General features: G+C 35.1%; 1 protein-coding gene across 1 annotated transcript; it reads left to right on the top strand.

Annotated features, from left to right (window-relative positions):
• The first annotated feature begins 2,577 nt into the window (after positions 1–2,577).
• LOC138320922 (uncharacterized) lies at positions 2,578–16,378 on the top strand. The gene is made up of 11 exons (XM_069264228.1): positions 2,578–3,097; positions 6,284–6,792; positions 7,015–7,172; positions 7,524–7,569; positions 9,439–9,494; positions 9,830–10,262; positions 10,803–10,819; positions 11,974–12,007; positions 15,210–15,388; positions 15,808–15,951; positions 16,240–16,378. Exons 2-11 carry the CDS (start codon positions 6,291–6,293, stop codon positions 16,357–16,359), a joined length of 1,689 nt encoding a protein of 562 aa, XP_069120329.1. The 5' UTR covers positions 2,578–3,097; positions 6,284–6,290; the 3' UTR covers positions 16,360–16,378.
• The last annotated feature ends 51 nt before the right edge of the window (positions 16,379–16,429 follow it).

The following is a 16,429-nucleotide window of genomic DNA, read 5'->3' as shown; positions in this document are numbered from 1 at the left end:
GTATTTGACATGATGTACCAAATGCTTGTCCATTAGTTTACCATACACTTAGCCACTATATGGTTTTAGTGTTTTGTTGTACTTTGTACTATGGGAAAATGATATCTAACAGTTCATCTTCCACTTTCTATTTAAGTGTATTTGCCAGATGATACTGATGCTAAAAATGGATAAAACATTCTCCTAACTATATTGACCTGTTGTTCTTATTCATTTGAGTTTGACACGAAAACGTTCACGCGAGAACACAGTTGGGATTGGCAATATGCAATGACCAGAAACAACTCATTTGGATATATACACATACCAATGTATAATTTGAATATCCCCGACACTTCATCAGTGTAAATATGACTATATTATCATAATTGAAGTCCTCCCCAAAACGCGATACTATTTTTTTCAATGTACAAAGGTTTGGTGGAGATAAAAGAATCAAAAATACAAATTTTATTTGTCACTAAGTGACCGGGTAGATGTGCTTGATCAGTGTCTTCGTCGGCAAGTTTCAGTGAGATAACATTAGAACAAGAGTTCCACTATTACAAGGCAACACAACACAAATATACCGCAGCCTCCCAAAACATGCATTCACACACAACACAAATATACCGCAGCCTCCCAAAATATACATTCACACACAACACAAATATACCGCAGCCTCCCAAAACATACAGACATCCACACACAACACAAATATACCGCAGCCTCCCAAAATATACAGACATCCACATACAACACAAATATACCGCAGCCTCCCAAAACATATACCGCAGCCTCCCAAAACATACAGACATCCACACACAACACAAATATACCACAGCCTTCCAAAACATACAGACATCCACACACAACACAAATATACCGCAGCCTCCCAAAATATACAGACATACACACACAACACAAATATACCACAGCCTCCCAAAACATACAGACATTCACACACACACAACACAAATATACCGCAGCCTCCCAAAACATACAGACATTCACACACACACACACACACACACACAAATATACCAGCCTCCCAAAAATACAGACATTCACACACACAACACAAATAACCGCAGCCTTCAAAACAACAGTCATACACACACACACAAATATACCGCAGCCTCCCAAAACAACAACATTCCACAAATACATACATCAAACAGCACAAATATACCGCAGCCTCCCAAAACATACAGACATTCACATACACACAACACAAATATACCACAGCCTTCCAAAACATACAGACATTCATACACACAATCAGCAAAACAAATATAACACCACAGCCTCCCAAAACTATTCACACACACACACAACACAGCACTACAGACACACACACACAAATATACCACAGCCTCCCAAAACATCACACCACACAAAAGCACAAATATACCGCAGCCTCCCAAAACATACAGACATCCACACACTGCATACATGGGAGCCCGTCCTTAAATGACCATGGCTGTTAATTGGACGTTAAACCTTATAAGACAAACATGATGCCCATCATCCCATCAAAATTTCACATTGCGATTGACCTGCTCAAGCAATCATCACTGAGTGCCACTACTATTACGACATTGTAACTGACAATTATCTGGTATAGTCTAGGAGCAAGTATCTGTTTAATAATTCATCTTACTGAAATGATCGCTTCCTGAAACAGATATCAAAATGTTGTGATATTTTCTCCTCGGCCATTTAATTTAAGTGTTAATTCCAACTTTGCATGAAACGGCTAGACACACATGATTCAAATGACTGATAAGATGTGATGATTTTGTGTGCGTGTATGCAACTAGCAGGACTTCATATTTTCGACTTATATTAAAGGATATAATTTAATTATGAGAATTCCATATCTTTCACGTGAAGCTGATTTTGGTTGAAAACAAAATTTCTTTTTTCTGTTTGTTCGCATATTTTTTTTTTAAATCGATAGACATATATAAAGCAAAGTTTCTTTCACAGAAGGACTCTCACACCTTTCACCACTTTCACATTAATTTTAGATATATTCATCATTTACTTGTTAAATCAAAATTCATAGCCTTTATATCTATTGATAAACCATTCACCGTAATGTTTCTGATCCGTGTAATCTCGATAAATACATCGAAAAAGAATTTTTATTAATTGTTACTCATTACAAGTACTATGTTGATTTGGGTTCACAAGACTGGCTACAAAGGTAAACATTTTGCTCCTGAAGTTAAGCTTATCATGTAGACAGCGATACATAGTGTGTTTATCAACATTTTTGCTTCCAAGTGGAAAACCTTATTGTCTGATATCGATTATACTATGTTTAGATATGGAAAATTATTGAATTTGCATAATTTGTTGAGTAAAATTTGGACAATCTACAGCGATCAAATGAAAGCTTGTTTAAAATTATCGGTCTACGCTTTGGAGCTTATAAAACATAACATAGTTATTTTCTCATAAAAAGATTACAACAGTAGACTGCACTAGCGACTTGGCTTACAATGTAGTCTAACACAACTGCGCAGTTCAGCCAAAAATCTATTTTTAGACTTTAAAAAATCCCCATATGCATGCGGGTTACCGGGTGGGCGCTTTCCACATTGTAGCTACGTCACAGTGATAGACCAGGAAGTTAATTTTGAAAATGATTTATGTTTATCCAAGAAATGGCATGAGTTTACATAACAAGCACTGTAACAGCTTAGCAGCAACTTGATACAGTAGTGTCAGAGGAACTCTTAACCAATTTGCGACAGTATGATGATGTAACAGGAACCGAAACCGTGTAATGTTTCAGCACCAGTAGGGTTACAGTTAGCACCAGTACGGTTACAGTGCAGCACCAGTACGGTTACAGTACAGCACCAGTACGGTTACAGTACAGCACCAGTACGGTTACAGTACAGCACCAATACTGTTACAGTACAGCACCAGTACGGTTACAGTACAGCACCAGTACGGTTACAGTACAGCACCAGTACGGTTACAGTACAGCACCAGTACAGTTACAGTACAGCACCAGTACGGTTACAGTACAGCACCAGTACAGTTACAGCATAACTGTCTACACCACAGTACACACAGTCACAGCATTCTACTTGAGATTATGGTAAGTCATACTTCTGTTTCTCATTTTCGATATTGGTCTGATAAAATCGCAAGATAACGAATATGAAAATAGCCGATTTCTATTCTCACATTCGTTCGTTGTTTATATATATATATATATATATAGGCTGATAATGTGAGTAGGAACTCTTTTGTGTTTTGATTTTTAATGTTTGAAAATGTACTTCGTGATAACTATTTCCATGTTGTGTATAGACCTTTAGATGGACGTAAAACCAATTCGACCCACCAATAAGGTATTGAATGGTATGTATGATGTTGATAAATGCATTGTTTTCATAAAGTTGTCTGTAAAAGTTTAGAATATATAATTTTATTTTGAGGGTACTTTTGAAAAGATGGCGAGATAGTTGAAGCAGAATGCTGTACAGTCAGATGGTGCATTACTTTCTGCGCGGAAACATGTGCTCTTGGTCACATCGAAGAACCCTATTTAAAAAAAAAAAAAAAAAAAAAACTGTCATTTCTTCCAATTCTCTGTCAGTCTTTCAAAATTTGCAAACAAGAAAATCCCAAAACACTTTAATATAAACACTTCGTATCCGATTATTTCGAATGTCTACTAAAACCAAAATACATTTTTCTCTGGATCCCCAGTCATTTTTATTCCTATTAGATTTTTTAGATGAAGATTTTAAAAATGGCCCATTTGGCGCCCATTTTGAAAATGTGTATTTTTTTCGCTTTAATTATATAAAAGCTTTACCATAGCTTTACCATTTTTTAACTTAAATTGTTTTTACTTAAATCATCACTACGCCAACATTTTTTTCTGTATCTAGCTAATCCATGTTCTATCTATATACAATTTGCTAGGTTATATAAATCTCCATTGCTTTGTGTGTGGCATCCTTAATGCTCCTGGCCATTTAAATAATTCCATTCTATATCATGTTAACTTATATATTAAATCCTCTAAACGCTTTTCTATGTACAAATAAGACATTATATGTAATACTGTCTTTAGTAGTAATACGTTTACTTCAATCTACTTATTACCTACTATTATAGCAAGGCAAGTTTGTTATGTTAAATACACCTTAAAACATTCTAGTTTGAAAGTGCGAATGAATGTGTGTGAGTGTGTTACTGTTTATTATATATATAAATTACATATAACTTTTCATTTTAGACTTGGTGGAAATATGTTGTGTCTACACTTTATCAAATAATATTTTTGTTTTCTTTTTTCTAAGTAATTTTGAATAGTAGTTATCTCTAAAATTATAATACCTATTCTATTTAATTTTATGATGAAAATATAATACTCCTTAATCCATAATAAATTAGATGTACTTTACATGTTATGATATATTATTTCTGTAGAAATAATCAATTGATACATAATATATTTCTACCAAGCCTAACCGGAAGTAATAGAAGAAGACTGATATAGGCATTGCGCCTGTTGTCTAATTCTTTTAACAATACCTTGTAATTTTCTTTATATTTGTATTGTTAATAAAATATTTCTGAAATTGAAATCTAGCTAATTTTTGTTCGTGTTATTGACATATTAAGCCCTGATGTGTGAAATGATACAATTATCTAAGTAGGTCATCTTTAACATATCAAACTTCACCCTATGGTAGCATATGAGAAAATACAGCTTGGATTAAATTTGGGGGCAAAAGGTCAATTACAAATGTTTCTGTTACTAAAAATAAATTGTTTCACAAGTTTTCGGACGATAACTTGAGAACACGTCAACGGGCTTTGTTCAAACTTCATATGTTTATAGCATAACTTAAGCAATCTAATTGATAGCAGGGGATGTGTGTTGCTTGCAAAACTTACTGTAAGTTTGTGATTGCTGTCTTAGTCTTAAGTTTGGCCCTAAATGACCAGTTGATAATCTCTTATTCGTTTTGGAATATATACCATGTGTGTAAGAGAGAAATAGAACCATAAATGTGTAATTGTTATTTCGAGTTGTTAAGGAATAAACAATTCCTGACGATTTTTATTTTATATCTGATATTATTTAACAAAACACAAAATATTCATATATTTACTTTGATTTATCTCAACTGGTAAATAGCCTTGGATTAAGTTTGGTTTAACTTGTCAAAATGGCAGCCTTTGATAAAGGGATTTGCAATTATTTACAAGAAAGAAAAAACAATATCTGCGAAAAAAATTACATTAATGTGTCATGTTTTAAAGCTGTAAACTGATTATGTATAAAATAGCTGAACTTATTTCATTAATATTTATAGAAAAAAAATGTTCAAAACATTGACAAGCATGGTGTACTTGCCACCTAGTGATATTACATAGACATATTATTTCAATAAACATTTCAGAAAAACACATATTCTAAACCGTCAAATTTTAATACACAAGAAATCTTGAACAGGTTAGCATAAAGTAAAATATGTGTACTACAAGTACTTGGCAGTAAAGGCAGTTTTACGAGTATTATGTTAGGTGCGTTTTCGAATCAAGGCATTTGTTTATAATCATAATGCTTTCCATTTTAGGAAATTTAAATACATTTATTCTATTTTATAACTACCAACTACTACTATTTCTTTTCAGTAGAAACCTAACTACATGAAACATGTTGTGAACACATACATTGGTAGGGCTTGTGGTAGAATGTAGGTACATTTGATCATACTGGAATGGAGCCGCTACTAATATTAAATAAGTCCAGCTCTCCAGAATTGCAATACAACACGTACTAACACTTAATATAGAAATTTTCAAGCAAAGAAACCATTCTACAAACTGTATAGGTCTAAGATCTTTTGTTAGATTTTAAAGCAAAATTAGTCTCACATACCCCTGAATTTTCCCAAAGTTCAATATTTATTTGTCATTTTTTTTTAAATTTGATGTACATGAAAAATTAAATCTGCCTCATAATAAATACAAATCCTAAACATGTTCTATGATATATGTATTGTTTAACCGTTGTGCCATATATAGCATTCCGTTTTCAAGAATAAAAACATATCAAAATTGTGAAGTTTAATTGTTTTTAATGCCCCGGCTTTCCTTCACCAACAAACCTGGCTAGTCCTTAAATGACCCTGGCTGTTAATAACACGTTAAACTAACTAAATAAAATGTCACAAAATCATTTCACACTAGATGAAAATGAGACCTGAACGTGGCTGAAGCCTACTAAGGGTACATCCTTAAATTTTCCCTTTTGCAGAGCAACAATGGAGGAGGAAAGGCGATCGCTTGATCTGTCACTCGATAGTGGGGTACCTTTACACAGTCAAACCAATGTTAGGGAGGATACCTATGTGAAGGCACCTTTTCCTCGGGAAACCTCAGAAACACCACCCCCGCCGTTGTATACGCACCAATATCCTTCAGAACCCTCATTACGAGGCATGGAATACAATGCAGTACAAATTGACATGAATGCATCCCCATATGATTCCATTCACAATGCTCAACTCCGACGTGACGAACCAACATATGTCAAGGTCCAGAAACCTGAAAACCAGGAGAACGTTGGCATTGGCGATATTTTAAGACAGTTGACAAATGATATTAAGGAAAAGAATTCCGATTCTAGTGGTAGTGTTATCCACATAGGCAATATAACCATAAATAACAGTATTCCAGACCCCCCGTATCACTATGGAAGTGTACCACGACGCCCCCCTGACCCATGCCGACCCAACCCCTACGATTACCTGTACCATCCAAAAAGTGAGTAACTTTTTTATCTTCTTCATCTCCTTGGGACCCTTTAAAACTAATTGGGGGTGTTGAAACAATGTGATACAGAATATATTTATTTGTTTTAAATAATATGTAGGAAAAAGAACTCCAAAATGTTCATGATGAAATAAGAGAATAGCATGCTCACAATACAATATGATATGCATGTATAGCTATTGTCTTATCATGTTTCTTTGAAATTAAATCTAGGTCAAATATCTCCGTCAACACCAGAGGAGAATCCATACATTGGCGTGGGGCCGCCAAAAACACCTGTGGAACATGGGCAGGGTTCCGGGACCCCTGACATTACCCCATACAGGGAAACTAGGGATTTTATATCACGTAGATCATCTGACAGAACACGGGTACACATTGTTGAAATTATGAATATCGCGGTAACACCTCATGATGCAAATGAGAGTTTAACCATTTTAGCAAATATTAACACAGATAGATATTATGTAATGTCAGGAATAAGCTTAAGCTGATAAGAATATGTATATCGCTTTTAATTTCCAAAACAGAATAATGTCGATTCATATGGTAAACACATGATTTCATGTGTCCCGTAGACATGGAATATAGACACTAATTAATGAGTGACAATTAATGTCATTTATCGACCATAAACATATCACAAGTTGCATGCGAAGTTTTTAAAGCCTGCTTTATCATAATACCAATATAGGCAATCTACCTACATTTTGTCATTCTAGGACAGTCGGTCTGGCTTGAGAGAAGCGGAGAATAATACACAAACAGGTAGGTTGAATTGAATATAGTATCTCTCGTTCATACATCCGCCAGTAAACCTGTTTATTCACTGAGCTATTTATGAAATGACATACACACAAAAAATCGTATCACGTTCCGACGTACAGAATTACTGCGCAATTATACGCAGATACAACCTGAATGTACATCGGACTATAAACAGGTGAAATTCAAATGTTTATCATGGATGTAAGTAAATTAATTTAATTATTTAAAAGACCGTCATAAATTATTGAGACTTATTACAGTATGACAACGCTCTTTTGAAGAATTCCCTCTACAGCGGAATATTATTTACAAGACCTACGATAATAGAAAGTTTCTTCTAAATCTTCGCAAAGTGCTAGCAAAATCAATAATGTTCATGTTTTCGTTTCATTTAATTTTAAAGGGTAGCTCTATAGTAATTGTTAAGCATTGGACGAAACAAGCGCATTGCCATAATGTGGTACTGTACACAATTATGGTACTGTACACAACGAACTTACTGGATGTACTAAAATTACAAATGAATATAGCCGAAGCATTTTTCACAAAATCTCCAAATGTTAATGTAGCATTTAAATATAAGTAAGTTTATTGTGGATCATTACCATTACTTTGACAAAAACCTAATACCTGACACACTCTCAGTCCGCGTGTTTGGTAGTAAAGTAAAATAGGCAGTAGTTTTATACTGTCAAAATTCCATTATCCCTGTACGCTAGAACTTTGAAATCCTCGATACTCCAGGGTTTACTATCACTGACGTTATGTTCACCCCTGGACTATCTCATAGTTAAACTGAAGGAGGGTCAGGAGAACAAATCTGAACCAATCATATGCCTGCACAGATTTCCTTTGAAGACTATAGAGAAAGTGACGCCCAACTTCAAAGCCACACAGTCAACCACAGCGTACCGTTATACGGCTCTATTGATGTCCACCAAACGACTTAATTACCTGCTGCCCCTACTTTCATTATCAGATAGTCCAGGGGTGAATGTAACGTCAGTAAAAGTAACCCCTGGAGTATCGAGGATGGTACTGTGATTGCTACAAAAATATTTTGCATACATCCCTTCTCAATGGTAGTAGACAATATGTTTGTTACTAGCACGCCCCATCTCTTTCATAAGATAAACTACATAAGCCTTCGCCGATCGCAACCAATTATAGCGACTGACTGAAAGGATAATCCAGACAATACGTATCGCTTATGTCCCTGTAGCGTATCTGTATCATTCGTGACCGTCCTGATACGTAATTCTATTTTATTCGCTTTGTGTCTAGACAAAGGGATAGATCGCCTCGAAAATTCGACAATATTTTGTCCACACTGTTAGAATTTCTTCGTTGCCCTAACTTGTTATATATACAATATAGCACTATGTAGACATTGTGGCTCTATACAATACAGCACTATTTAGACAATGTAAGACTATGTAGACAATAACTTCGTTAATTCCACACACATTGCTCCATACCACTATATAGGTAATTGCCTTTGTACCTGTCACACGATCAATCCCTAGTCGGAAACTGGTGAAAAATGCAATAATATCAAAGGCAATAGTTTTGTAATTATCGCAGATCCCTCATTCTCTGTTGGATAACGCTAAGTAAAAAGAAAATTGTCACACCGACACACACACACCAATACACACACTCACACTCACCCACACTAGCCATCTCACCCTCACGCACACCATCACACGCATACACACACACCCTAACACTCACTCACTCACCATCACACCCACACATGCACCATCCCTAATGGTGAAAACACTATATTACTTCTAAACGCATATATAAAATACATGTAATTAAAATTAATTGTCAACATTCTTTCTGAAACCAATAAGTTTTGTTTAGGAGCGGAGGGCAATACTCCAAAGATAACAATTCAGCCACGACAATCTCCGGATGGTGTAAGTATTCGATTTTGTGTTTGAATCAAGTTTATTTTTGTATGACAGTATGTGATAATAACACACAAGTTATTCACCAAAAAATAAATTCTTTTTTCTTTCTTTTATTGGTGGTACTTTTACATTCTGTCTTCAACTGCACACGCATAAACCTTTGTCAATACACAAACGTAAGAGCCTCACAAAAATAGAAACAGTAAGTGTTAAAACAATGTTTTACAGCTGGGTTATTTTAGGATAATCATAACTGTTGTTGGCTCTAAAGCTAAGACTCATCAGCACACAAATTAATTAAATACCACTCCTCACTCGTTCTCTCGTATGACTTTTTCTAGCCTTTGAATACCTTTGATGTTCATCTGACCCTGCCTGGCTCCAACCAGTGCTGGGAAGGTGAGCTGAAGCCGTCGACTGTTTCGGCCTCAGAACAAGTTTTGACGCCGGTGCTTGGTTTGCCAGAGAACACGTATGACAGTCACACGAAATCCCATGCCACCAATTATCCGACAATTGCACGAGTAATTGACGCAACAACAGAACGAGTGGCAGAATCTGACAATAATGACAAGGAATCTCTTTATAAAAATGATGACAGGGGGGCAAGCCGTGCTAATGAGGAAAATATTTTGAAGTTGTCTGAAGATGGAGCAGCTGGGACAACCTCAAAGGTTGAAGCCCACTCTGTAGATAACCCAATCTATATGACCAGACCAAATGATAGATTTGTAGTACATAGTATATCAATGGAGAATGTGAATCGTCAAGAAAGTAAGTAATTGTATATTGTATACATATGTTTATGTCTCACTCAGTGTAGATCTTAAAAATCCAACTTCATTCAGAAGAACTTTGGTATGGTTGTATCACTTAAGTACTATCAATGTTTTATCTGTGAACCTTGATATAAGCTTCATATTATACAAGTTTGTGTGATCTTGTAAATAAAAAATAATACACCTAATCCACGGGGATAGAACGGCTTTCATTTTTATATAGTATTTTGAATTGTCAGTCAGCCATGTCGAGAATATTGTTACCATATGGTTGTCATTTCCAATACTAATATATTAGAAATCAGCGATATTTCTATGTAACAATAGTTTCTATTTGATTAGTGGCTAATATATTTGAGTCATGAAAACATTTAAGTAAGAATTATTTAGTATCGTTGTAGATAAATTCTTGGTTTGTTCTTAAATACATCAAATAAAACGGACCATTTTTTAAGTTTGTGTTATATCTGTATTGCTATTAAGTTTCCTTTACAATTTTGCAATACATCTAGTAATTTTACTCCGTCTTATTCAGAACTGAGTTATACGATGGTATGTAATGTGTGTCAATATGGCTGGTATAAGTAGCACGCGACGTTTACATCATAATAACAAATACGCACTGGTTTGTGATCTGCATTTCTACTTACATAATTATGTAATTACATGAATTTTATTACATACGCACTATCTACTGACAAATTTGATTATTAGATATTATAATATTGCTGTCGATTTGTTTTGTTATCTAAACAACTAATTATGAAAAATAAAAGAATAAGTGTCTTCGTTTAATGTCATCTCATAAATTGAAACGTAAGCAATACAGTTGAATTAGAATGACCTTTCTTATGTACAGCATTACCCAAATGAAAATGATACAGAAAACTGGCATGTCAGTCTTTATATCGAATCATATGTTTTACATAGACCTAGTCATTTGTCTTTTAATTATATGTTACGAATTCAATAAAAAAAAGTGGATATATTTTGAGAAATTAAGCAGTGTTCTACCAAGCGAATCCGAAATTAACTCGCTTTCTATACTTTTGTATTTTTGGTAGTACTATGGATTTATGCTTCTGATCAATATACCACATTCTCTGATGATCTTTTTACTGTAATAACGCTTATTCACACTCTTGCTAATCATTTACCAGTAATCATAATATTACAACCAGTCATAATCAAAGTATTCGGCTTTTCATAACCGTTGCTAATACATAAAAAAGTGGAGTGATAAAATAGATAAGAAGAAAAACGCATGCAGATAAATGATTATATAACGATCGAAAACCCTCGTCATTGTCGAAGATCAGCTTCTATTTCATTATTTTTTTAAATTCTATTTTTATTACCGAGGTTCAAACAATACAATGAATGTATCTGTCGAAATCATTTCAGGCATGACTGATGAGATAACATTTTCAAAATTGGTTTAGTTATATCTGTTCCTTACATAATGCTCGACGCTTAATACATTTAAAAATAGCATTATGTGTAACAACCATGAATTTAGTCGATTCCACTGAAGAAATATTAAATTATGTGAGATTGAAAGAATGTTCTTATAATAAAAGTAAAAGATTTTAGAATGAATTGACAGAAAACCGGTTTGAATGATTTTATAATACATATTACAATATTGTTGGAACCTTTTGTTTCTCACTTTAACTAAAGCCTCGATATTTGATTTGTTTACACAGGATGCCGTCCATGAAGGCCCGAGTTTTCAAAAAGGTATGTCAAATGGAATGAGATGATGACGACACTATCATCATCATAATGATCATGATCATCATATTATATTCATCATCATCATCATCATCATCATCATCATCATCATCATCATCAAATACCACTACAATTACTTTATGAAAGAAATCATTTCTTGAGGAATTGACTATATTACAGTCCAAAAAAACCTGGTCATATTGCTGTACACCTAGGATTTACATCACATTATCCATATCACACGCTAGTCCTACTGTTTTACTCATTATCTCTAGGATTTACGTAGCTTTGTCTTTATTACACTGTAGTCCTACTGTTGTACCTCACGTTTACATCACTTTGTCCATATTACACTCTAGTCCTACTGTTGTACCTCACGTTTACATCACTTTGTCCATATTACACTCTAGTCCTACTGCTGTACCTCACGTTTACATCACTTTGTCCATATTACACTCTAGTCCTACTGTTGTACCTCACGTTTACATCACTTTGTCCATATTACACTCTAGTCCTACTGTTGTACCTCACGTTTACATCACTTTGTCCATATTACACTCTAGTCCTACTGTTGTACCTCACGTTTACATCACTTTGTCTATATTACACTCTAGTCCTACTGTTGTAACTCACGTTTACATCACTTTGTCCATATTACACTCTAGTCCTACTGTTGTACCTCACGTTTATATCACTTTGTCCATATTACACTCTAGTCCTACTGCTGTACCTCACGTTTATATCACTTTGTCCATATTACACTCTAGTCCTACTGTTGTACATCACGTTTATATCACTTTGTCTATATTACACTCTAGTCCTACTGTTGTACCTCACGTTTATATCACTTTGTCCATATTACACTCTAGTCCTACTGTTGTACATCACGTTTATATCACTTTGTCAATATAACACTCTAGTCCTACTGTTGTACCTCACGTTTACATCACTTTGTCCATATTACACTCTAGTCCTACTGTTGTACCTCACGTTTATATCACTTTGTCCATATTACACTCTAGTCCTACTGTTGTACCTCACGTTTATATATCACTTTGTCCATATTACACTCTAGTCCTACTGTTGTACCTCACGTTTATATCACTTTGTCCATATTACACTCTAGTCCTACTGTTGTACCTCACGTTTATATCACTTTGTCCATATTACACTCTAGTCCTACTGTTGTACATCACGTTTACATCACTTTGTCTATATTACACTCTAGTCCTACTGTTGTACATCACGTTTACATCACTTTGTCCATATTACACTCTAGTCCTACTGTTGTACATCACGTTTATATCACTTTGTCCATATTACACTCTAGTCCTACTGTTGTACCTCACGTTTATATCACTTTGTCCATATTACACTCTAGTCCTACTGTTGTACCTCACGTTTATATCACTTTGTCCATATTACACTCTAGTCCTACTGTTGTACCTCACGTTTATATCACTTTGTCCATATTACACTCTAGTCCTACTGTTGTACCTCACGTTTATATCACTTTGTCCATATTACACTCTAGTCCTACTGTTGTACCTCACGTTTATATCACTTTGTCCATATTACACTCTAGTCCTACTGTTGTACATCACGTTTATATCACTTTGTCATATTACACTCTAGTCCTACTGTTGTACATCACGTTTATATCACTTTGTCAATATAAAGCTCTAGTCCTACTGTTGTACCTCACGTTTACATCACTTTGTCAATATAACACTCTAGTCCTACTGTTGTACATCACGTTTACATCACTTTGTCCATATTACACTCTAGTCCTACTGTTGTACATCACGTTTATATCACTTTGTCTATATTACACTCTAGTCCTACTGTTGTACCTCACGTTTACATCACTTTGTCAATATTACACTCTAGTCCTACTGTTGTACATCACGTTTACATCACTTTGTCCATATTACACTCTAGTCCTACTGTTGTACATCACGTTTATACCACTTTGTCTATATTACACTCTAGTCCTACTGTTGTACATCACGTTTATACCACTTTGTCTATATTACACTCTAGTCCTACTGTTGTACATCACGTTTATATCACTTTGTCCATATTACACTCTAGTCCTACTGTTGTACCTCACGTTTATATCACTTTGTCCATATTACACTCTAGTCCTACTGTTGTACATCACGTTTATATCACTTTGTCAATATTACACTCTAGTCCTACTGTTGTACACTCACGTTTACATCACTTTGTCCATATTACACTCTAGTCCTACTGTTGTACATCACGTTTATACCACTTTGTCTATATTACACTCTAGTCCTACTGTTGTACCTCACGTTTATATCACTTTGTCCATATTACACTCTAGTCCTACTGTTGTACCTCACGTTTATATCACTTTGTCCATATTACACTCTAGTCCTACTGTTGTACCTCACGTTTATATCACTTTGTCCATATTACACTCTAGTCCTACTGTTGTACCTCACGTTTACATCACTTTGTCTATATTACACTCTAGTCCTACTGTTGTACCTCACGTTTATATCACTTTGTCCATATTACACTCTAGTCCTACTGTTGTACCTCACGTTTACATCACTTTGTCCATATTACACTCTAGTCCTACTGTTGTACCTCACGTTTACATCACTTTGTCTATATTACACTCTAGTCCTACTGTTGTACCTCACGTTTACATCACTTTGTCTATATTACACTCTAGTCCTACTGTTGTACCTCACGTTTATATCACTTTGTCCATATTACACTCTAGTCCTACTGTTGTACCTCACGTTTATATCACTTTGTCCATATTACACTCTAGTCCTACTGTGGTACCTCACGTTTATATCACTTTGTCCATATTACACTCTAGTCCTACTGTTGTACCTCACGTTTATATCTCTTTGTCTATATTACACTCTAGTCCTACTGTTGTACCTCACGTTTACATCACTTTGTCTATATTACACTCTAGTCCTACTGTTGTACCTCACGTTTACATCACTTTGTCTATATTACACTCTAGTCCTACTGTTGTACCTCACGTTTACATCACTTTGTCTATATTACACTCTAGTCCTACTGATGTACCTCACGTTTACATCACTTTGTCTATATTACACTTTAGTCCTACTGTTGTACCTCACGTTTACATCACTTTGCCCAAATTACACTCTAGTCCTGCTGTTGTACCACTCTTATACTTAATCGTTCTCACCAGGATGGACAATGTCACAATCCACCCCAGATGTAAGACGCTCTTCCTGGATACGGGCAAGTCTCTCTACCCTAAATAAACCGCAGAATGGCAGCCACCAGTGTGATGTGGAAGGTTTCTTCTCGGTGCACGACGAACGGGCCATAGATGAAGCCAAATCAATACTAGAACATGAAGGGGAGGTAATGTTATTGTCTTACATAACTTAATCCTATTTTTTAACCTATTAAGTTTTAAGGTCGACAGTCTTCTTCTGAAGTCCAAATAGGCAAACAAACATAAGTTTTTCTCCTTATGTATCTTGTATGAAAACTGTTTTTGAAAGAACAACTTAGGGTATCGGATTTCTCCAAAGGGATGAGAACGTGTTATAGTTACCTAACATACAGAGAAATGAAACTTTAGCCACTATTGGTTCAACTGCAATATAACACAACACAATCTTACTCATATGGGATGGCAGTTGGATTTTCGTCAAAATGACATTAAATACTTTGTAATCAGTGTTAAAGAGGCTTCTGATGTATTTCCCTTTTTTACAATTATGACGGAGAAGTAAAGTCCATTATACGTAACAAGAAGCAACTGTTCCGTCTCCTAGGATGGTAACTGGCTGGTGAGTTCAGCAGTGAGACAACCGATGCAAACTTACTGCCTTCATGTACGAATTCACGACAGAACGTATTCATTTCCAATCAACAAGATGAAAGGAGGGAAGATCGCCATCGATACGTCCAGCAGTAAGGTAGGTCTATGATACTGTCGCTATGGGGATTCGTCTTAAATCAGGATAGCAAATTAAACAATAAGTCTACATGTCAAACTGTAGGTTGATATGATCCCATGGACCATGTCAACGTTATATAAACTAATCTCAAGTAGACCTGTAAAAAGATAAAGATTACCTAGGAGGGACATTGTTGGTAAATATGGTGGTTATTTTCACTTCAAAGATTAAAGAACCGATTTCAGTTATGCTAGTCAGGATATATAATAGATTAAACCTGAAATATTCCTTGTTTCTATATTCCAGTCATTCGCATGTCTTTGTAAGCTGATTAAGTGCTACAGCAAGAAGAAAAAACTACCAAACCAGAATATGTCGCTGGGAAATGCTTTCAAAATGCCACCACCCTGTCAAACCCATCTCTAAAGCTTCGCCACTATCAATGCATATTCTATTAACTAATCGTTTCTCAGATATATTTAAATGACAATAATAA

The sequence above is a fragment of the Argopecten irradians genome, chromosome 4 (assembly GCF_041381155.1).
Source record: "Argopecten irradians isolate NY chromosome 4, Ai_NY, whole genome shotgun sequence".
NCBI lineage: Eukaryota > Metazoa > Mollusca > Bivalvia > Pectinida > Pectinidae > Argopecten > Argopecten irradians.
Note: the sequence above shows the minus strand (reverse complement) of the source record. Positions and strands in the feature narration are given on the sequence as shown.